General features: G+C 42.3%; 1 protein-coding gene across 4 annotated transcripts in view; it reads left to right on the forward strand.

Moving 5' to 3' along the window:
- Positions 1-24,326, forward strand: part of IMMT (inner membrane mitochondrial protein) — a 51,199-nt gene extending 26,873 nt beyond the window's left edge. For 2 of the 4 annotated variants that reach the window (XM_077477976.1, XM_077477975.1), the window contains exons 7-15: positions 4,985-5,121; positions 5,215-5,318; positions 6,620-6,755; positions 9,130-9,259; positions 12,811-12,825; positions 15,651-15,874; positions 18,179-18,310; positions 18,494-18,623; positions 22,265-24,326. In XM_077477976.1, the coding sequence (XP_077334102.1) occupies positions 4,985-5,121; positions 5,215-5,318; positions 6,620-6,755; positions 9,130-9,259; positions 12,811-12,825; positions 15,651-15,874; positions 18,179-18,310; positions 18,494-18,623; positions 22,265-22,872 (1,616 nt within the window). In that variant the 3' untranslated portion in view covers positions 22,873-24,326. The remainder of the gene's footprint in view (positions 1-4,984; positions 5,122-5,214; positions 5,319-6,619; positions 6,756-9,129; positions 9,260-12,810; positions 12,826-15,650; positions 15,875-18,178; positions 18,311-18,493; positions 18,624-22,264) is intronic. The other 2 variants (XM_077477979.1, XM_077477977.1) reach the window with 1 other exon arrangement.
- Positions 24,327-24,659: the final 333 nt, after the last annotated feature.

A 24,659-nucleotide genomic window follows, 5' to 3' on the forward strand; every position in this document is an offset into this window, starting at 1 on the left:
GGGAGACTGCTGCACACAGAAGGTTTTTTTTATCTTAATGCATAGGCTGCATTAAAAGAAAAACCTTCTACCTTTTCAACTCCGACTAACCCAGCCAGGGTGTGTATTCCAACTAAATGGAGGCAACCAACAACCCCCTTCCCTGTCAATATGCCAATTGTTAAATACTGTACAAGAAATCACCTCGCCACAACCATCCACATCTCTGGGGGCAAGTTATTGAAAACATCCACATCCTGTTAGAAAATCTTCTTCCTGTTTCAGCAGTGGGTGGTGAGTCTGGGCATACACTGTGTGACAGCTGATTGGAGGAAGGGCACACCCCCCTCCACCTCCTCCGCCCCTTGCACATAGGCAGAGGAACAAAGATACTTGCAGAGCTGTGCTGTGAAATAGACAAGCTCTCTGCTTATCTGTCTCTAAGCTCCCTCCCAGACACAAATTTCTGGCTGCTTTTTATCTCGTATGTCAAAGAACTTGTCAGAAGTTGCGTTGATAACAGAAGAACAGAACAGAGCAGCAGAAAGACACTGGACTTGGGGCTTTAGAGAGGGAGAAGTAAACGCTACAGATCTACGCAGGTCAGATTTCATAAATGGGGTTTACATCCACTTTAACCGCTTGCAGACCAGCCGCCGTTATTATACTGCAGCAGGTTGGCACAGCTGCGCGAATTGCTGTAGCTGTAAGTCGGCCGCTTTAAAAGCTCTAGGGAGTGATATGCACACGGCCGCGATGTCCGCGACCCACAATTGCTCCTCAGAAAGCCAGAACGGGGATCTGTCAATGTAAACGGACCAGAATCCCATTCTGTCAGGTAAGTAGAGCGCGCTCTCTGTCTCTCTGTCTCTGTCCCCCTAGTGTTAACCCCTGCGAGTGACCTTTATACACTGATCAGTGGCTATTTTTAGCTCTGATCTCTGTATAAACTTCAGTGGTCCCAAAAAAGTGTCCGATCTGTTTGCCGCAGTCCTGCTAAAAAATTGCTGATCATTGCCATTACTAGTAAAGAGAAAAAAAAATTGGTAATAAAAGTGCCATAAGTATATCTATTTTGTACGCTATCCATTTTGCACAAACCAGTCAATATATGCTTATTGTAATATTTTTGGTAGGGAAATAAAAAAAAAAAAATGTAGAATACATATTGGCCTAAACTGATGAAGATTTTTTTTTGGGGGGGGGGGGAGGGGGATATTATAGCACAAAAATAAAAAATGCATTTTTTTTGTATTTTTATTTTGATCATAGCACAACAATAATGCAGAGGTGATCAAATACCACCAAAAGAAAGCTCTATTTGTGGGGGGGGGGGGGGGGGGGAAAGACATACATTTTGTTTGTGTACAACATCGCATGACCGCACAACTTTCCGTTAAATTGATGCAGTGCTGTATTGCAAATCATGGCCTAGTCATTAAGGGGGTAAATCCTTCCGTTCACTATGTGATTAACCACTTCTGCCCTGGAAGATTTTACCCTCTTCCTGACCAGATCACTTTTTACAATTTGGCACTGCGTCTCTTTAACTGACAATGGCGCGGTCGTTTGCGACGCTGTACCCGAACAAGATTTGGTTCCCCCCCCCACTAATAGAGCTTTCTTTTGGTGGTATTTGATCACCTCTGCGTTTTATTTTTTTTTTTTTTTGTTTTTTTTTTATATTTTTTTTATTTTTTTATATTTTTTATTTTTTTTTTGTTTAGCACAAAAAATAAAATTTTTTAAAAAACGTTTACTTTTTGCCATAATATCCCCCTTTTTTTTTTTTTTTTATTTATTTTTTTTATTTAACCACTTGCTTACTGGGCACTTAAACCCCCCTCAGTCCCAGACCAATTTTCAGCTTTCAGCGCTGATGCACTTTGAATGACGATTGCGCGGGCATACAACACTGTACCCAAATGAAATTTTTATCATTTTTTTTCCCACAAATAGAGCTTTCTTTTGGTGGTATTTAGTTACAGCTCGGAGTTTTTATTTTTTGCTAAACAAACAAAAAAAGATGCAAAAAAAAAATAAAAATAAATCATGTTTTAATAGTTTGTTATAAAATTTTGCAAACGGGTCATTTTTCTCCTTCATTGAAGTGCGCTGATTAGGCGGCACTGATGGCTGCATTGGTGGGCACTGATGGGCTGCATTGGTGGGCACTGATGGGCTGCATTGGTGGGCACTGATGGGCTGCATTGGTGGGCACTGATGGGCTGCATTGGTGGGCACTGATGGGCTGCATTGGTGGGCACTGATGGGCTGCATTGGTGGGCACTGATGGGCTGCATTGGTGGGCACTGATGGGCTGCATTGGTGGGCACTGATGGGCTGCATTGGTGGGCACTGATGGGCTGCATTGGTGGGCACTGATGGGCTGCATTGGTGGGCACTGATGGGCTGCATTGGTGGGCACTGATGGGCTGCATTGGTGGGCACTGATGGGCTGCATTGGTGGGCACTGATGGGCTGCACTGGTGGGCACTGATGGGCTGCACTGGTGGGCACTGATGGGCTGCACTGGTGGGCACTGATAGGCATAGTTAAGGCGGCACTAATAGGCACAGATAAGGCGGCACCGATGGGCACAGATAAGGCGGCACTGATGGGCAAAGATGGGCACAGATAAGATGGCACGGATGGGTGGCACGGATAAGTGGCACGGATGGGTGGCACGGATGGGCACTGATAGGTACCACAGATAGATGGGACTGATGGGCACTGATAGGTGGCACTGATAGGTGGCTCTGATAGGTGGCACTGCTGGGCACTGATGGGCGGCACTGCTGGGCACTGATGGGCGGCACTGCTGGGCACTGATGGGCGGCACTGCTGGGCACTGATGGGCGGCATTGGGGTGCAGCACCTTTGAGGCAGATTTTGGGTGGCACTGTGGGTGGCACTGTGGGTGGCACTGTGGGCACTGCTGGGTGGCACTGACAGGGGGGCACTTACTTTATTTCAGGATGGCACTGCGGGTGGCAGGTGGGCACTGGCAGGGGGCAGGTGTCCGCTTGAATTGTTGGCCGTGATCGGGACTGATGTCCCGAACACGGCCGCCGGCGATCGGCTTTTTTTTTTTTCTCCTCGCGCTGTCAGCGCGAGGAGGAATACTAGCCGATTACCGGCTCCGTTTTATCACATGATCAGCTGTCATTGGCTGACAGCTGATCACGTGATAAGGGGTCGGGATCGACCCCTTACACGGATCGGTGATCAGGCGAGTCTCACGGACTCGCCGATCACAGAGCGCGCCGCGCGCGCCCCTCAGGGGGCGCGCAGGCCGCTCGTAACCGGGACGACGTCAATAGACGTAGTCCCGGCAATCTAGGTCCGCGCTAATGCCGTCATTCGGCAATAGCGCGGTACCCAAGTGGTTAAACGCCTTTATCGATTTAGGCCAATATATATTCTACATATTTTTGGTTAAAAAAAAATTGCAAAAGGCATATATTGATTGGTTTGTGCAAAAATGATAGCATTTATAAACTATGGGAAAGATTTATGGCATTTTTATTATTATTTTTTTTTATTTTTTACTAGTAATGGCAGTGATCTGCGCTTTTTAGCTGTATTGTGATGGACAGATTGGACACTTGACACTTTTTTGAGACCAATTATACAGCGATCAGTGCTATAAAAATGCACTGATTACTGTGTAAATGTCACTGGCAGGGAAGGGGTTAACACTAGGTGGTGATCAAGGGGTTAACTGTGTTCCCTCAGTGTGTTCTGTGTGGAGAGAGGAGTGACTAGGAGAGGAGACGTATCATTTTTCCTACTTGGTAGGGACAAACGATATGGCTCCCCTCCTCTGACGGCACAGGGCTGTGTGTGTTTACACACACACATCCTTGTGCTGGCACTTGTGCACGCAATCGCGCATGGCCGGCGGTGATCATGCTGGCAAGCCACGCACATCAGGTCCCCCGCCGTGCAGAGGTGGCCGAAAAAGGGAGCCATTCTGCCACAGTATATCTGCGTGAGCTGATTGGGAACTGGTTAAAGTGGTTGTAAAGTCTTCCTTTCCCCCCCCTATTCAAATAACAAACCTGATATACTTCCTCTGTGCAGTGGTTTTGCACAGGGCAGCCCAGATCCTCCTCTTCTCAGGTTGCTGGCTGGAGCGCCTCCTTCCTGTCGAGTGCCCACACAGCAAGCAGCTTGCTTCAGCTCCATGTATCCATTCAGACACGGAGCTACGGGTTGGCCATGCCCCCCTCTCGCTCCTCATTTGCTAATTGCCTTTAACAGCAGCAGAAGCCAATAGTGCCGCTGCTGTGTCTCCTCTCAATCAGGAGGGAGAGTCCCGGATGGCCAAAGCACTTGTGGACATGACTGGATAGAGATGGGACTCGGGTAAGTCTGGAGGGGGGGGGGGGGGGGGCTGAGGGAGGCTGCTGCATGCAGAAGGCTTTTTATCTCTATGCATTCAGATAAAAAAAACACCTGCATTTACAACCACTGCATGACACCTCCTGGACTTAACTCTATTATTTACATTTGACAGGTTTGCTAGAGAGACACTCTGGGAACTGAAAGGAGAGAAGCACACCTAGCAACTATGCCCACCCCCTCCCCTCTGCTGCCCATTCACAGAAGCCTTGGTATTTTGTGAATGCTTTCACATATTAGGAACATTTCTGTGATTGGGCCAGGGGAAGGAAGGGGCTGGCATTGCAGAAGCAGTGTCACAAGGATCACCATCGGGCTCCTGAAAATACAGTGATGGCTGTCTTCCAGGAGTACTATAAACCTGTCAAATATAGATAAAAGGGAAAGTTGAGGAGATGTCATGCCCCTCCTTGGACTTGGCTGATTCAGGCAAAATGAGCAATTTCTGTTCACACACCCTTTGTCACTTATATAATCGTTTTAATATTCTGTACAAAAAGCAATTGGTTGACTTGTGGTCTGTTTTCTATTGTTGGCATAATAAAACAGACATTGTATTGTAAGCATCTTGGTTTACGCTATGAATTATGTTGTATAGCTATAGCAGCACTCCTGGAGGAAGCACTGAGTGGCACTGCCCGGATCACACTCCAAGCCATCTCGTCCCAGGAGGCGGCAGTGCAAGCTGTTAATTTCCACGCCCAGAAACTGCGAGAGGCCATGGAAGACACTCAGGTGAGCAGAAGCCTGATCTAGGAGGTGCTCTGCTTCTTTGTGTGGTTGTTGTCGGCATTTCACTTCTACACTCGTTGTTTGATTCTTTTACAGGTTCCTGCAGAGCACAAGTCCTTGCAGTGGAGGGATTTGGAGGATGCCTTGAAGGTGCGCAGCAGAGCTGTGGATGAAGCAGCAGATTCTCTTCTTAAAGCAAAGTTCGTATTCATGCTTTATCTTTTATATATGAGCTTCAGCTATCCTTGCTGCTGCATGTATATGCATGTTCTGGCTATGTTTGCTTTATGAATAAGTTAACCTAATATGAATACCTAGTTTTTACAGCCTTTGCTGATTTCTCCTGGAAATACTATTTGCCTGGCTGTCATAATGCGTCTTTGGCTATAATGTGTCGCTGACCTAGAGCAAGTTTAAATATGAGAATTGCTGACTTTTCTTTGACACTCACTCCCATGCTTTTTGTGGGTCATGGTCTCTTTGTGGTATTGAAGCCAAACACAGCCATGTAACTAGCATTTTGAGAATTTTTCTACTCTCAATACTTTTAAAGAGAAGTGTGGAATTTAAAAAAATAAAATAAACCTACATACTCGCCTAGATGGATGCAGCATCGCTCCAATGCTGCTTCTGTCCCCGGCCACCTCTAAGACTGAGAAAAGAGTGATTAAAGACCACTGGGCACTCAGTTACCGCACTCTGCCCCTTCAGCACTCGCTGAACTGCTGAGATGTGGATGGGGTGTTAGCATCTGGTTCTCTGCGACACATTGAGAGGCTGAGACAGCTGCCCGTCAGGAATCTGAGCGGATCCCTCCAGTGTCTTGACCGGGGGCCCTGATGACCGGGGGCCCTGATGACCGGGGGCCCTGATGACCAGGGGCCCTGATGACCGGGGGCCCTGATGACCGGGGGCCCTGATGACCGGGGGCCCTGATGACCGGGGGCCCTGATGACCGGGGGCCCTGATGACCGGGGGCCCTGATGACCGGGGGCCCTGATTACAGGAAAGCCCCAGCAGTGCCACCAACCGGTGCCCACAAGTGAAACTGGTCATCCAGTGCTGCCTATCCGTGCCACCTATCAGTGTAGCCCCCCCGTCACTGTCTAGCAGGAGAAGAGACTTGATTATTCTCCATTGCAGTAAAGTAATATTTACAGGTCTGATCTCTCTAAGTCTGTCAGTAGCCCGTAAAGGGAGAAGCAGCACACTGATGAGCTCATCTTTGTTACTTTGCACTCTCCCCCTTGTTAGGTCATGAGCACTGTAGCACACCCAACTTGCTCTTTGTGCTACTTCTCTCTCTTTGAGTCTGAGCTCTGCTGTACATTGGTTTGCAATAACGTGATACCAGGTCAAATTTAGGCATTTGCGCTGCTTGCATGTAAAATAATACATTTGTTGTGCTAATAAATGCAAAGCTGCGTTCATTTTGTCTATTATGTGTGCATGTAGTTTAGCTTTCGTTATCCAAAAAATTGGCACATCTGACATTTTGTAGGGAGGAGCTGGAACGAATGAAGGGTGTTATTGATGATGCCAAAAAGAACGCACTGAACGGAGCCAAGCCTCACATTATTTCAGCCGAAGAGAACCTCCATCGTATGATTGTGGACCTGGACAACGTTGTTAAAAAAGTACATCCATTTTTGTATATGTTGCTTGGTTTTTTTTTTTTTTTTTTTTGTAGACTTTGGTATTCTGCACCAAGAACCCAAAAACAAAATGTCGCCATTTTTGATGCCTTAACTTCAGTGAAACCATAATCTGACACCCAAGATGTAATGCTCTTCCTACCACAACCCCAAAATGTAAAGCCCAGTGGAAGTTGAATGTAAAATTTAATTATTAAAATTGAGGATGCTGTGAACATAAATCTATAATATTGCATGGGCCACGGTTAAAGCGGTATTAAACCCAAAAGCGAGCCTTTAATTTATCTAGCGATGCACCAATATATATTGACCTTCGAAAATCATCGGGAGAAAATAGGGTTATCTGGGCCGATAATGGGGTTATCTGCATTTTGCCGATAGAAAAAAAAAAAAGTGCCGATTGATGGCTTCCGGAAATTATCGGACAAAAAAGTGCTGATAATTGCTGAAAATAGGGTTATCTGTGCCAATAATGTCCGAAAATAAAATAAATTCATATTTTAATTTCATGATATTCATTAAAAATTTGAATATAATACAAATATCTATATAATTTTTTTTTATTTTTTTAACTGTCCATTTCGGTTTTTTGGCCAAGTGCGTCCTTAATTTTTGGTACTGGAATTTTCATTTTGGTGCAACACTAATTATATTGCAGTTTACCAATTCTTAGGTTGGCCATACAGTTTGAATCTCAGCTGGTTCATCAAGTATTGGCCAAGATTCGAAATGTTAATGGGCAGGCTGAATGTACCAAGTTGATCTATTGATCAACTTGGGTACAGCCAGCCTGCCGAATACTCTTACAACTATTGCTAGTGGCTGCTATAGCCACTAGTGATATTCACTGTCTTCTACTGGCGGGTGCAGACAATGGCTCGGCAGAGGGATTCCCCTGTCAACACTCTGTGTTGATGAGGGAATCCTATGAATTTCTTTCCTGAAATGTGGTGGCTGTATTGGGTAATGCCCACGTGTGATGTGAAGCCTCCATGAATGAAAGAGCTGAAATCCAATGAATAAAAGGGGGCTAGATGATGGTGGATGTTCTCCAGCCAGGAAAAGAGGCCAGCTCTAACTGCCTTGCTTAAGGAAGGGTTTGATCACGTTAGATATTATGGTAGAAAATAAAATCTCTCCCTCACTTGCTGCAGATTTTAATGCACACTGTACAAAGCTCACATTGTGCAGTGAAATCCTAATGAGCAATTTCAGTACAGTAGTGGAGTCTGCACAACTTTGCAAGACTGAAGGTAGTAAAGTTGGAGTTCAGCCATAGTTTTTTTTATTTAATTTTTTTATCACTTTCCCATAGGGAATAAATGATGGTACATGTACAATATCTCTCCCACAAAGTGAGTACATCCCTCACGTTTTTGTAAATATTTTATAATATCTTTTCATGTGACAACACTGAAGAAATTACACTTTGATACAATGTAAAGTAGTGATTGTACTGCTTATAACAGTGTAAATTTTCTGTCCCCTCAAAATAACCTGTCAGTGCTCAGACTATACGCCGCACATTGCATAAAATTCGTCTGCATGGCTGCTGTCCCAGAAGGAAGCTTCTTCTAAAGATGATGTTCAAGAAAGCCCGCAAACAGTTAAAGACAAGCAAACTAAGGACATGGATTACTGGAGCCATGTCCTATGGTCTGAGGAGACCAAGATAAACTTCTTTGGTTCAGAAGGTGTCAAGCATGTGTGGCTGCAACCAGGGGAGGAATACAAAGTGTGTCTTGCCTACCTACAGTCGAGCATGGTGGTGGGAGTGTCAACCCTATTGAGCATCTGTGGGGTATCCTCAAACGGAAGATGGAGGAGCAGAAGGGCTCTAACTAGCTATGTGATGTCATGGAGGAGTGGAAGAGGACAACCTGTGAAGCTCTGGTGAACTCCATGCCCAAGAGGGTTAAGGCAGTGATGGAAAATAATGGTGGCCACACAAAATATTGACACTTTGGGCCCAATATGGACATTTTCACTTTGCGGTGTACTCACTTTTTTGTTGCCAGTGGTTTAGACATTAATGGCTGTGTTGAGTTATTTTGAAGGGACAACAAATTTATATAAATATATATATTATTATACTCGCTACTTTACATTGTAGCAAAGTGTAATTTCTTCAGTGTTGTCGCATGAAAAGTTATAATAAAATATTTTCAAAAATCTGAGGGGTGTACTCTTGTGAGATACTGTATCATGCAAAAGAGCGCATATTAAAATTATTGTAAGAAATAAAAATGCCAATAGAAGTGCATCAAATAAGTACACTGAATAATCTTCATCTTAAGGGCATATGCTTTAGAAAAAGATGCAATGTGAATGTTAATAGTATATTTGTTCTCTACAGGTACAGGCAGCCCAATCAGAAGCAAAGATTGTAGCCAAGTACCATGAACTGGTGGCCGTGGCAAGAGAAGACTTCCAGAAAGAGCTGGACAGTGTCACCCCAGAGGTGCAATCTGGCTGGAAGGGCCTCAGTAAGTGTCTCTTCTTATTGGCTGTGCAGCCTGATCACAAAGTGCACTTTTATCCTCCTCCTTTGTATATTAAATATATCTTTTTTTACATGTTAAATGTTTGACAAAAAGTTGTGCAGAGGGTTTACTCTATCCAGTCTTCTGAGGACTTCTCTTTGTATAGATATGTGTTGGAATACTGCTAGGCTCATTAGATCTTGGCACAGTGTTTGTTTTTTTGGGGGGAATTCTCGCTGCTTTAATCTCAATCAATTTATTTGGAACTGCTATGCTAAAGTGTCTTTGTTTAGTTTGTGGCAACAGCCAACATAAGTAATCTAATTTGAGCATTTTATTTTCCTGTCCTGATCTGCATTCAGTATGTCCTGTAATTTGCAATGCTGCCTTTATTTGTATCTGATTTTGTTGCTTTTGTTTGAGGATGCATTGCAATTAACCACTCCAGCCCCGGAAGATTAAGCTGCTTTAATTTTTAATTGCGCGGTCATGCAATGTTGTACCCAAGCGAAATATATGAGATATATATATATATATATATATATATATATATATATATATATATATATATATATATATATATATATATATATATATATTAGTGAAGGGGTTAACTGATGGGGGGGGTGACAAGTGTACCTACGTGTACTTCTCTCTGGAACGGAAAAGAGTTTCACGAGGAGAGATGACATCAAGAATTTCATTCGCCAGGACCGATCACCAGATCCAGGGCAGAAATCATTGGCCTAGAGACTGATTGGCTCTGAAGCGAATACGCTCCCCAGGTGGCCACGTGTTTGACTTCTAGCTATGACGCTTCCCTCTGCCGGGCCAACCTGCCGCAGTATAACGGCTTTGGCTGGTCCGGAACTGGTTAAACAGGTGGTCAGGAAGTGGTTACAGTGTTTAGGGTGGCTTATCTGGGTTTATTTCGGGAAATGCATTTGATGGGAAAACCTGCTATATCTTACAGCTAGTAACGTAAAAAGCTAAAGCCATGCATGTTTGATTTTTTTTTTAATTTCTTGACTCCATCCCTGGATTTCTCAGAAGGCCCTGAGGTTGAAGCCCCTCATGTTGTGTTCCCCTTCATTGGTTAATGAACCTCACACATTACACAAGGGATGCAGACAGTGTGCACACCAGAATACAAAGCTGTACATTGAGTTTTGTGTATACTGTCCCTAATTTGAAGACTCCCACAGCCGGCACCAGCTGTAGAGTACAGAGCTGTGAGGAAGCAAAGGTAGGATGAGCATAAAAGGTTCAAAAGATGGACTTTTTGGAGACAATGTCATCTTGCCTTGCATGGGCCAGCTGACTTATAAAGATGCAGCATGGTACAGAACTTTACAGCACTAGTTTGATATACACAAACTTTTTTTTTTTATTTTTTTTTTTATTTATTTTTTTTAATTTAGGAATATAAGCTGTATGATGCTTGACAGGACTTTTGCGAAGGTGCAGTTTTACTTTTTGTAGGCAATATCTATGGCAGTAAACATTCTTTGTAATGAAGCACTTTATCTGTAGCCTATAAGTCCAGATCAATTTTTCAACCTTTTTAACATCGAAGAACCCTTGAAATAACTTGCCGGTCTCAGGGAACCCCTGCTAATAATTGCTCTACCTACAATGGTACATTAGTGGTAGAGATGCACCAAAATTTCGGCGGTCGAAAATGGTGACCGATTAAAGAAAAAGGTGCCAAAAACATTTTACTGTGCTTATGGTGCGTTTGTGACATAGGTGACTCAAAAACCACATCAAAAACATAATTGATGCGTTCTTACTGCGTTTTCAGTTGCATTTCAGTTTTATTTTTTATTTTTTTATTTTTTTTAACTGACCAAAAATGCAGCATTTTTTTTTTCTAACATTCCAACAGAAAAGCAACAGACCAGTGTGAAGACATACATAGAATTTAAAGGGATGCATTTTTCTTGAGCTTTTCTTGCGCTAAAGGTGCCGATAATGGCCGACTTTAATATCATGCATTTAAATGAATAAGAATTTAAAGCGTCAAAAAAAAAAAATATCTATCTATGTACTCTATCCATTCAGTTTTCTGCCAAGTGCATCTTGAATTTTAGTTTTTAGCAACAAAATAAGTGGTGGGATATCTGGGAAGAATGCTGCTTACATTTGTGGTCATTGAGAAGACTGTCCCCTTACAGATGGCCAAAAGATCATTGGTGTCAGTGGTTATTTATCTAAGAGGCATTTATTTCTCATTGATCATGGAACCCCTTTGCAACCTTTGGAGGAACCCTAGGGTACCACCAAACCCTGGTTGAGAGGGCTGGTCTGGGATCAATGTTTTGGAGGTGGGTAGATTCTAGTGGATTCAGATTGTTCTTGCCTAATTCTAAAAGGTGATGGAGAATGATTAGTATAAATGATACAGCTCAAGCAGAGTTTCACATATGTATCTGTAATAGATATTCTTCATTCATGGGAATAACCTGTAATTTCATGATTTGAATGACCTATTCAAACCCCTTTCACACTTGTGTTGACTTTTTCCTGTTACTTTAGACATCAGTCGCATGACAAGTCGTACCCCATGATAACCATTCATATTTGTGTGACTTCAAAGTAGTGCCTGTACTACTTTGGTCTGACTTTGATGCAAGTTGAGGTCCATAGACTTCAAGTTTACACAGAGATTCCCTGAAATTGTGGCAAAATCACGTGACTTTAAATTTGCGGCAGTGTTAAAGGGGCCTTAATATTTGCATGTTTCTCTGTGATTAAAGGATAAGTAGACGGCCATTATTGCATTTACCAGCATGTTAAGTGGAATAATGGTTTTGTTGCTGCAATGCACGCTGGCAGCTGATGCTTGTTTTATGTATACAGAATGGCAAACATGTTGAATTAACAGAGAACAATCACAGACTAATTCATGTATGTTTACCACATTTGGGAGACAAACAGGCCACAGAGGGGCTAATCTGAGTTTAAAGTGGGGATATGTAAAAAAATAAATAAAATAAAAATTCTCCATTAATTCTGAGGAATCGGAATGATCGTGTTTACTGTCAGGAAGAAGACCCTGGCTGTCGGTGAGGCAGGATAAGTTAATGTCATAACTCATCACTGTCCATGAGGCCTCTGCACATCCATGGATTATTTTGTAGAACCATCTTAGAATGTGGGAGAGATGCACTTTGTGGATCAGTAATCCTTCTTCCCCCTTCCACTCCCAGGGGTGGTGAAGGCCCTGTTCAGAGTAGGAGGATAAGAGTCTTGTAGACTTACATTAGTGTAAATATCTGTAGGCAAAGAGCAATGATGAGTACATATCCAAGGAGCTGGTCAGAGGAAAAATTACTTCTGATTGAGTGACATAGTTGTCCTGGCACACCGGTGCTTCCAGTAATTGAAAGACTTTAGTGGGTAGTAACTGGGAGGTATGCCGTGGCATTCCTGTGTGTGTGTGTGTGTGTTGAAGGGGGGGTTTATCTCTGCATGTGGATAAGTTTAGTATATAAGCTTGTGCAGATTGGCGTTAACGTTAACATCTCTAAACCTCCTTTTTTCTGTTTCAGAGATTTCCGATGTAGGTGAGTCCTGTTCCTTTCCTTTCTGTGACACCCTCACTGTATCCCCCTCTGTCTGTCACTGCTACTGCATGCCATTAACTTTTCACCTGTATGTCAGCATTCCTCTACCGATAGTGTCACAGGGTGAAATCATGTGGGACTTTGTGCTTGTCATCATTTAGTGTAAACTCATTTGAATGTACATTTGCAAGTTGTTACCCCTCTGCTTAAGATGGCTAGAATTTTAGCCAATTCCTGCGGAATCGGCCATAATTCAGGCCGTCAATGACCCTGTATGTACCACCCAGCTTTAGAAGTTGACTTAAAAATGGACTAAGCTGCGGAGCAGTCACTGTTTAGTGGTACCACTGTATTCAGGGTGCCTTGACTGCCTGAATACAATGGTGTGGGCTGGATTCGTTTTTCTCTCATTTAGTCTACAGACTGAACAAGAGAAAATCAGTGTATGGATGACCTACCCCATCACTAAGTCCATTTGAAGTGGTGAGTTGACAAGCCTCAGCACAATTTGAGTATTTTACTGAACTGATATCCCAATGGCTATTTTAATCATTATCGTACTCTTTTTTTTTTTTTTTTTTTTTTTTTTTCTTTAACTTTACTGAACCTTTTATATACAATGTATTTATTTAAAGGCCGGATGGTAAAATTTATACATTTTTTAAGCACCAGGCAAACCACTAAATGCATAGTTGAAATAAATGGACAGAAGTAGTTTTGCCTGCAAAAGGATTTGCATTTTGGTCCAGCTAGTCCTGAAACACACAGCCCTCCCAGACAGTACAGCCAGGTTTGTGAGTAGACTTTTTACTACTTTGGTTAAGCAATACAAGTTTGGTCACCCACATGCCCCCAGCCTGTGATTGGGCAGTGACTGAGCAGCATTCTGAGTCTTTGGTCCACTTTGCTGCCTCCTACTTGTCGGTATGTGAGCACTGCAGAACAATTAATTGATCCTAGTGCTGCCCCTCTCTGCCTCAGTCTGTACTGCTGTACAGGGTGTTGGTAAGGCCAATGCCAACTCATAATTGGGCAATGGCATTAGTAGCATTTAAACATTTTATTTTTTTACCGGAATTCAGCTCAATATTTATTACTTGCTTCGTGTTCCTGTTCTTGCACAGGCTTTGGAGGTTGATTCCAATGGGGAGTGTTCAGATTCATTGTGTTATGTGGGACCTGGATGTGTCTGTCATCAGGATTGCTTGTGATAGAGGTGTAGAAGTTAATGAACCAGAGTCCAGTCAGTCAGACCTGTGAAAAAGACTTGTGCTAATCTACTAACAACCATAGAAAAAAACAAACTACCTAGCTGTAGTGATATGTCCAATCTTGGCTTACATAGACTGTTCGCCATGGCTACAAGCTAAAACGAGTTATTGCCTAGGTACTTGTGTCCATTTACCATAAATATTGTACCACTACTATGAGTGCATTTCAGGAGTAATTCATTAGTCCTCAGCTTTTGTAAAATGTCGGCACTGATTATGCTGTCTGTAGTTTCTTATTTGATAGTTTTAGTGTTCAAAGGATAAGGCAGCGTTTCCAATGCTTTGCCAATGTCTTTTGGAAGTAAGCAGCTGACTCGTCTTGGAAGGTTACCTGGACTAAATTTTTTTTTTTTTTTTTACTAAATTGGATTTTGAAGCCGTGGCCTAACAAAGGCATTGTACTTTGCATATCTTTTTAACATATGGTCGGGGCTCTGGGATAAATCCTGCTTATATGGTGTTTTTCAAGCTGAAGACTTAAAGTAAAGCAAATAGGAGGACTAATATAAGTAAACTTCTTTTTTTTTTTTTTTTTTCATTTCCATGTGGCTTCTGTGTCACCCGTGGACAAAGTGTGTGTGTGTGTGTCATTTTGTCTTTCTAACTTGTCTCTGCTGAGATAGCGGGGACAACAGTGCCCTTCCAACCTAGGAGGAGATGAATATCTAACTATGATTGACAGTGCTTGCCTTGGAAACAAAATACTTCCCCTTAGACAAGCACCGTCACAAGGTATGTAGGGGATGACTCTGCTCTCCTGTTCCTGTTGTGTGTTTTTTTTTTTTTTTTTTTATATTGGTTGCTACGACACAAGCAGCTCCTGACACATCACATCCTTGGTGGCTAGGCTGCAGGTGGTCACCTGAACCATAACAACCAATAACGCTCTGTCGCCTAGCCACCTTCATCCTATCAACAAATAGAGGGTTGGAACAGAGAAACTATGTGGGAGCCCTCTAGCCGACATGCCCTTTCTCCCAGACACATTCACTCAACAAATGAGTCAACAGAGCTCCACACCCAGAAATTGGGCTTTTATCAGGGGAGGAGCAAAGAAGCTATAAAGCAAAGAATTAAGAAGGGATTTTCCTCACATTTTGATATGGTTATTGGAGAAGCTAATAGATATTGAAAAACATGTGTATGTACCTGGGTTTAATTTTTTATTGCTTATGAGAGTTCTTTAATATTCAGAGTCTGGCACCAAGGCATTACAGGTTTTCTTTAAAAGAGACCTGTCATGAAGCAGGAGTGCTGTGTTCTTAAGCTTTGGCCGAAGGTGCCATTGTCCAACTTATGACTGTACAGTAGTTCTGCATTGACTGCATAATAGTTTTTTTCTTTCCCTGGGTCAAGTGTGCGGCACGTTCCTGTCCTTTGGAGTCTATCACATGGGTATTCTGTGACAGACTTCCTTTAATTGATTTTAACCCCATGTGTATCAGAAATCATTGTGTAGAAGTAGCTGCTGTGTTCTTGTCCAGCACTGCAGGAAAATTGTCGGGGTGAAAGGATTATACCTGATCTGATTTGTATTGTATGTATCCTGTGTAGCTGGAAAACTCAGCACCGAGGACCTGAACTCTCTCATCGCCCATGCCCACCGCCGCATTGACCAATTACACAAGCAGCTAGCGGAGTACCGGGTGAGGGAGCAACAGCACATTGAGGCAGCTCTAGAAAAGCAGAAGCTGGAGGATAAGCAAGCCCTGGAGTTTGCTGTGAGTAAAGCCCTGGAGCATTACCGCACTGAGATCCAACTGGAGCAAGACAAGAAGGTACAGAAGACGTCACTTTGTGTTTCTTATACTACCCCAGGAAAAAAACATAAGTATCATGCGCATTTAATATTTTCCTCTATAGTGCACAAACAGTAATAGGTCCCACTTTACAGAGATTTTTAGGCTGCTGGTTTATACGAAGCTGGACAGTTTGGTATACTCTTCCACACCAAGTTGAACTTTGCACATATGATAAAGAAATTTTTTATTTTTTTTGAAAACCATTAAAAGATTTAAGTGAGACCCCAACAGTGGTCAGACTGCATAGACAACACCATATCCTACCACCCTATGGCCCATGTTTATCTATTTTTATTTGTACGTTTTATTTTTTTATATCTATCCCCCTGTTGGGGTCTCCCCTAAATCTTTTAATGGGTTTAAGTAAAACAATGGTTTTGTTTAATGTGCCTTTTATTTTTGTGGCCGATTTACAGTCCTTCATTGTAGGATACGGGGGGTTCTCTGGTTATTTTTGTTGGCTTTGAACTTTTCATACAGTTTTTGGGCTGCAATTCCAGTCAGTGGTTTCCCCACTATGAGCAATTTTGAGTTGCAGACCAATGGAACCTGAAATACAAGCACTAAGTTCTCTACTTTATCAACTGCCCATGTAAATGTGTGCTTAGGTTTATCCAGGTGGAACTCTACTCCCTGCCATATCACAGTTTAGAGATCTGAGCCCTTGTACCTTTGTCTTGGAATTCTTCACACCTCCTGTGCCACTCCACTGGCTAATGCCTAGGTGTAAGTCACGTGGTCTCTGATGCATGAAAGTTTCACTGCCTAGCTCAGGTGACTGAAACGGTTGGGATGCAGAATTCCATAGGAAATTGACCTTGTCTTATTGCCATACATTGCTGGTTATATTGTATTCAGGCAGCTGCATGAATGCAGTGGCACTGCTGAACAGGGATTTCATCTGATAGGATGGTAGTCACTGTTTTGAGCAATATTCTCCTACCAGATCAGTCAGTTTTTTAAATACTTGACCCCCCTTCAAGACCAGGCCATTTCTTGCTATACGGCACTGCATTAATTGAACTTGCAATTGCACGGTCATGAGACAAAAATTGATGTCCTAGAACCCCCCCCCACAATTGGCGCTTGCTTTTGGTGGTATTTGATCACATCGGTTTTATTTTTTGCGCTACAAACAAGAAAAGATCAACATTTTTTTTTTATTTTTTATTTTTTTTTTTACTTTTTGCTATAAAACATATCCAATAAAATTAAAAAAATGAAATCTAATTTCATAAATTTAGGCAAATATGTATTCTGCTATATATTTTTGTTAAAATTCCAATAAGCATATAGTGATTGGTTTGCGCAAAAGTTAGTGTCTACAAGCTATGGGATATTTGTATTTTTTACTAGTAATGGCGATCAGCGACTTATAGGGGGGCTGCAATATTGCAGCAAACATTTTGACACTGACGCTTTTTGGGAACCAGTGACACAGTGTTCAGTGCTAAAAATATGCACTCACTGTACTAATGACAAGGAAGGGGTTAACATTGGGACAATCAAAGGGTTAACTGTTTGCCTAACCATTGTTTATGTGTACTGTGTTGGGTGCTTTTACTAGGGGAAGAGAGGGAATCTTTTCACTGCTTTGCAGAGACACAAATTTCATCCCTTGTTTATATAGGCAGATCGCAGTTCTCTCTGCCTTATGATTGATTGGCAGGTGCCAGCGGACACAGAGTACCTGATACCCGTTCTGATGAAAGCTGCCATTTTCGGCTTGAATCACTTTCTCTCTCCTTTTTTTTTTTTTTTTTTTGTGGAATAGGTGTGTATTGCCTGTCCTGGGTTTTTCATTTGTGCAACTTCAAATGTAGTAGAAGTGTTTTTGTTTTTTTTTGTTTTATATTACACATACTCTGTATCAAAAGTCTGAGAAACAATTTTTTTTTATTTAGCATCAGGCTCGGTTCACACAGGGGCGACTTGTCCAGACGACTTCGCCGCCTGACAAGTCGCGCCCCGTTCTGTACTATGGAGCCGTTCTAATAGGAGCGACTCAAGTCGCTCCGACTTAGAAAAAAGGTTCCTGTACTACTTTGGGGTGACTTCAGGAGACTTGCATTGACTTCTATACAGAAGCCGTTTTGCAAGTCGCCGCTGATCGTGTGCAGGTCGCGGCGCTGCCAGCCCGTGCCACCCCTGTGTGAACCGAGCCTAAGTGAAACTTCCATTTACAGTATGTATGACTTGTGTATAAACAATGCTGACTGTTCTGTAAATATTGTGAGACCCCCTATAAAGTCCTTTGTGTAATGTGGAGTGTTGATGCAGGTGGAGGAGGTGCGGGAGGTGATGGAGGCGGAGATGAGAACACAGCTTCGCAGACAAGCGGCTGCACACACAGACCATCTGAGGGATGTCCTTGGTGTACAGGAACAGGAGTTCAAGGCAGAGTTCCAACAGGTTGGTTTTGATTTACATGGGAAGAATGTCTAAAACTCAACGCCTCGGCTTCAAAACCGGGAGATTTGTGTTCCTAAAATGACGCAGACTACATTTTTGTAAAACTGTCCAAATTTTACATTACAATGCTCACTTCACAAATTAACACACGTTTAATATGACAGTGTGTGTTCTTTGTTGCAGACTCTCTCCGAGAAGCTCTCTGAGCAAGAAATGCAGTTCAGACGCCTTTCTCAGGAACAGCTGGATGGTTTCACTCTGGATATTAACACTGCCTATGCCAGGCTGAAAGGCATTGAGCAGGCTGTGGAAGGTGAGTCCTATAAGCCAGCCATTTACACACAGACCCACAGGTTGAAAGGGCAAAAGCTAACAGAATCTCTCCTGTTTGGCAGCTGCCGACCCAACTGGTTATCTAAATACCTGAACAGTAACTGCATTAGATGCAGTCACTGTTTGGCCAACAGGTTTTTCCACCTGGCTCCTTTTTAGTTTATTTGTCTTTCATAGTTTGACAAGCCTGGTGCTGACGTTTGTGCCACGTACAGCGAATGATCCTTAAGATATGACTGGTGACCTCCATATAAGGCTTGGGTCAGTTGTTTGGAAACTATAAACCCAGTAATTAAAGGGATATCTGTAGTCCCGTTTGGTGCAGCGTAGTGGAGATCATATCCAATCATTTAAGCTGCTGTGTAGGGATCGACCGATTATCGGAGAAGCTGATATTCATAAAAAAAGAAAGTGAAGTATTGGTCACAAATGTAACTGGATTATTACCGATATTGCTTCAAGGGGTTTTACCAGCATCACCCCGGTACCGTTCTTTAGAGTGGATGGCCAACTTTAGTGTAATGACAACCGATGCGGCTCGGCTATTATTACGACCCCCCCCCCACCGCTTGCCTCTCTCAAGTCCCACGACCCCCGATCCCTCCATAAAGAATACCTGTGCTGCCTATTACTGTCACAAGGGATGTTTACATTCCTTGTGACAGCAGTAACAGTGATAAGAAAAAAAGTAAAAGGACAGTGTAAAAATAAAAAATGTAAATGTACATAATATCGGCTATTGGCCTGAGCGGCACCGAAAAAATGATATTGTGGATCCCTATTGCTGTGACATAACAGCCTCAGCTACTCATGTGTATTTCGCTTAGTTGACTGTTTGTATCAATGTGTCTTCAAAATGAAATGTCTAGGTTGCCCCATAGCAGTCAGTCATATTCAGTGGCGGAATATATATCGGGCAGCTGAAGATGGGGGGATTTTGCTGTATGGCAGCTCTTATTCTAGGATTTCGTTGGCAAGTGGAACTCTTAGTGATTGTAGGAATCTAAAGTGTTTTAAAGTTTACCAATAGTTAAAACATTTTTTTTTTTCTTCTAGTTTGGGTTATAATGAAAGAAAGCTAGAATCCATGTTGGAGAGATTTGCCTTCACTTCCTGTCCCAGTTACCTTGGTAATCAGGAAGTCAGAGAAAATCTACAGCAGGGAAACTTACTACAAAAAGGCTGACTAGCATTTCCCCAATTTTGTCTTTATTGGCATCAGATAGTTTCCCTTACTTTTCTGTTTAGAATCTTGGAATACCCCTAATGGTGGACTTTTAAGGCACTTACAGTAAATATAAAATTTTGAAAGTACAAAGAATTTTTTATTAAATATTGAAAGGGTACATAAAACAAGGAATGCATAAATACACTGATCTGTACATATACAGGTTATTCAAAATACCATGCGCGTTTCAGAGATGTGTACATTGGTAAGTGATCATCTATTGAAACAGGAAATAAGTTATACATAGAAAAATTTCCATCTTCAAAAATACACGTGATATAGTTCCTAATACTTTACATATTCATAACAGTGTGTTGAGTAAACATTCCATCAGAGTTGTGATTAAAAACAGGACAAAAAACCAGGGAAGATATTGCCGATGGTTGTTGGTTTGCCCCCCCCCCCCCCCGAAGCCTTCGAATTTGGTCGATCCGACCGTAGAGGCCAAGAAACCCAGTTATCCCTTCCCGTGTGATGGGAAAAATCTTTTTGTCCTACTCTTTCCTACTTCAGACTGGTTGCTTTGCCCCAGTGTCTCTGCCGGGTTGGGAGCTTTCTGCTCCAATCTACCCACATATGCCAGGGGTTTGGTCCCTTTATAACATCTTGCTGGTTTCTTGGCCTCTACTGTCGGAGCGACCACATTTGAAGGCTTTAAGGGGGCAAAACAACCATTTGCAATATCTTCCCTGGTTTTCTGTCGTGTTTTTAATCACAACTCTGATGGAATGTTTACTCAACACACTGTTATGAATATGTTAGTAAAGTATTAGGAAATCTATCACATATGTGTATTTTTGAAGATGGAAATTTTTCTCTAATGTATATCTTATTTCCTGTTTCAATAGATTATCACTTACCAATGTACATACCCCCCTGAAGGAGATCTAGTTTCTCCGAAACACGTAGGGTCTTTCGAATAACCTGTATAAGTACAGATCATCAGTGTATTTATGTATTCCTTGTTTTATGTACCCTTTTAATCTTTTCAATAAAAAAAAAATTCTTTTTACTTTCAAAATTTTATATTTACCGTAAATGCCTAAAAAAGCCCACAATTAGGAGTATTCCAAGATTCTGGACTAACTTTGGATGTGGCACACAAAATTGTAAAATTGTTGCCTCCCGCATACATTGTCTTACTTTTCTGTTTGGTGAAACATTACAAGGATAGGAAGTGAGGTGAGTCCTGCATAGAAGTAACACCCGACAAGGGTCTAATCCTTCTCACACCATCCAAAAATAGAAAAAAATAATTGTAGATACGCCTTAATATATTTTCTTATGCTGAATAATAAAAAAATGATAATTGAGGTAAATGTGAAATTAATGTGAATATTTACCACTTGTAGTCAGCAGGTGGGACTGTAAGGAAATGTCAGATAGCAGCTGTTGTCATGTAGAGAACGGATATATCAGTCGGATAACAACGTCTGACAGCAAATGAACACCTGCCTGAAAACACACTGGCAGTGCTGGGCTCTGATATTGGCATCCCAGTATTCTTTTTACATCGTGTTGTTATACCCTGTAATGTTAGAAAATACATAGAATTAAAAGTTTTTTGAAGATTAATTTTAGATAATAAACATATATTAGGCCAGTAAAATAATGGAAGTGTGCCAAGTCAACAACTCCACTTAGTTTGCCTTGAAGCTGAACGCCAGAAATTAGACAAAATCTACTCTTGCATTGCAATTCTCATTTTGTCTAGGGCAGTGGTTCTCAACCCTGTCCCCAAGTACCCCCGACAGGCCATGTTTGCAGGTTTTTTCGTTATCTTGCACAGGTGCTTTAAATCAGTCAATGGCTTGGTATTTTGGACAGCTAATTTAGAAATTCCCAAAACATGGCCTGTTGGGGGTACTTGAAGACAGGGTTGAGAACCACTGGTCTAGGGTAAAGGGATAAGGTGCATTACATACCCTGTCCTTTTGGTCCAGCAGCCTCTAGCGTGCTTCTTTTACCTGAATTTTCGCACTGTGGGTAGTCCCTCAATATCCTGTACAGCGCATGTATAGCAAGATTTGCAGCGTGAGGGGGTGACTGGAGCATTTTTTTTTTTTTTTATGTTTTCCCTTGCAACATATGCCTACCTTGCTTTTGCTTTTCCTGCTGCCACTCTGAAGCTTGCACAGGAATAGATGAATAGATGGTACACTCTCGCATATTAGTAGTTCATAGACCTCTAATTGGCCCATAATTGTCCTACTCAGTAGTACTTTGGTAAATCCTCCTGGGTTCTGGCAGGAATGTGAATGAAGGGCAAGTATATATGGGGGGGGTGTTGTATATGGGGGTATTAAACAAATGAACAATACAAACGTTTTTTTTTAAAGGTGGTTTTGCTGAGTCTTTCTTGTCCATAACCTGATATTCATCGTCTTCTCCAGGGCATGCCGTAGCTGAAGAGGAGGCCAGGAAGGCCCATCACCTCTGGTTATCCATCGAAGCTTTAAAGTTTACCCTGAGAACAGCCTCTGGCGAAAGCCCCACAGAGCCCCTGGACAGTGCAGTACAGGGGATCAAAGCCAGCTGCTCCAGTAATGAATTCACAGAAGCCCTGACCTCTGCACTCCCCCATGAGTCCCTTCACCGTGGTGTTTATAGCGAGGAAGCCCTCCGAGCACGCTTCTATACCGTCCGTAATCTAGCCCGCCGGGTGGCCCTTATTGACGAAACCAAAAACAGTCTGTACCAATACTTCCTCTCCTATCTGCAATCTCTTCTCGTATTTGAACCGAAGCAGCTAAAACCCCCAAGTGAGTTGACATCTGAAGATCTGGACACCTTCAAACTGCTCTCTTATGCTTCTTACTGCATCGAGCACGGCGATTTAGAGCTGGCTGCTAAATTTATCAATCAGCTGAAAGGAGAGTCTAGAAGGGTGGCCCAAGACTGGCTGAAGGAGGCCCGTCTGACCCTGGAAACCAAGCAGGTCATCAATATCCTATCTGCCTACGCCAGCGCAGTTGGCTTGGGCACAACACAAGTACAATGATGGGAAGTTTAAATTGAGTCCGAATTGTTGCAGTGTTGAATCCAAATACCCTTTTGTCACACAGAGAGAACTTTCATTTCTAGATTGCTGGATGCTGAAGTGGGATTGGCCAATTTGCATACAGTGATCAGTGAGGAGCAATATTTAAAGTGTCGGCCCAATAAATTCCAGCGATTTAAGTTCTGATTTAAATAATCGGTTAGCGGCATGTCTTTCTTTTGAATATTAGGGGTTTTATTACGTTTTTGGTTATTGCTCCTGCCTTAAAAAAAAACCTGACTGTTGGTGCAGCAGCGAGAATCCCACTCCAATATCCTACATTCTTAATAACCGATATAAAAATGTATCAGGCAGAGCGTGATCCCTTTACACCTGCTGTTGGTGTGCAGTTCTGGAGATCTAAGTGCACATGTTTCACTGCTAGAGAGTACAAGAGATATCGAAACCTTGTCTTCCCAAGGCTGACCCTTTGAGTTGCCTTCTGCTTGTCACTGATCCCAATTTAATTAATTATGACCTGTGTGTCCTAAAATCTCTCGGATGTTGGAATGCCTGGTGAACTAGGTACCAACAACATTTGCTTCTATGTCTGCCTCATCTGCATCAGCCTGGGCTTTGAATCTTTGCAAGTCTGGCACTTATTATAGTATGGGCAATGTACCCATTCTAGAAGAGTGCCAAAAGCATTCATTGGTTATGTCAGCCTGAGTATTGCGTGACCAGCTTCAAGTGAATGTTGTGTGTATTGCATATAATGTACCTAGCGCAAGGTGTTGCGTTTACCCCTCCTTAGCACTGGGGGCAGACATAGCCATACCACTGTGTCCAACAACACAGCCATTGGGTTTGAGAGATAAAAACATAGCAAGCTGTAAACTAGGCAACTGCTGCATTTTATTTTTGTTTGTGCATATTTTGTGAGACAAATGGCAGATTTATTGCAGAACATGCTTGGAGTTCAGCCTATATATGTTCTGGTCTATCTTCTCCTAGTTGCTGTGTATTTGAGGACAGGTCCTCTTTACAAGTGCTGTAACCAAGAAGAAGATTCAGATTTTCCCTTGTTATATCCTGGCATGACACACTAATTCCTAGGAAACAAATTGCATCCTCCTCACCAGAGATTTAATGATTTATCCCTATTGTGACGTGCACTGTAAACACACAAAGTGGTGGTTTCACTAATCATACATGGAAGGTCCAAGTTGTGATTGTTTGGCTTTCTCTATATGATCACAATGACAGGTTTGTTGTATTCTGTTAACCCATTCTCTCACCAGATGACAGAATTCCTTGGGCATCCTGCACCATGTCTGCACCTTCCAGCAACCTTCTCTCCTCTGCCCAGTGGTTTTAAGTTTTCAGGTTTTACTGATCCAACCAAAATGTAATTTACCCTTTTCAATTATTCATTATATATCAGTTGGGACATCAAAATAAAACAATCACTCTCACCTTGTCTTTCTTATGCAGTGTGTTTGTGTTTCATTTCTATATACAGGGGTTGGACAAATATATTGAAACACTACATGATTTGCAGGTGTGGAAGTGGTGACATGTTTTGCGTTTTTTAAAGTGATGTGACATGGGGCGGCAGGCGGCATAAACTCTGGCCATACAAAACACTAGACGCACCAAACTGGATTAGGAACGGCCGTGGCCTTGTGTATTGGTTTTCACAGACATAATTCGCGAGCTCTTCAAATATCCCTGTGACTGGCAAAGACCCCCCCTCCTTATGCCAGATGGCTCTCCAGAACATTCCCATTCTGCTGACCTTTTTTTAT

Source organism: Lithobates pipiens, unplaced genomic scaffold (genome assembly GCF_037356315.1).
Source record: "Lithobates pipiens isolate NorthernLeopardFrog02 unplaced genomic scaffold, aLitPip1_a1.2 Scaffold_13, whole genome shotgun sequence".
In the NCBI taxonomy this organism is placed as follows: domain Eukaryota; kingdom Metazoa; phylum Chordata; class Amphibia; order Anura; family Ranidae; genus Lithobates; species Lithobates pipiens.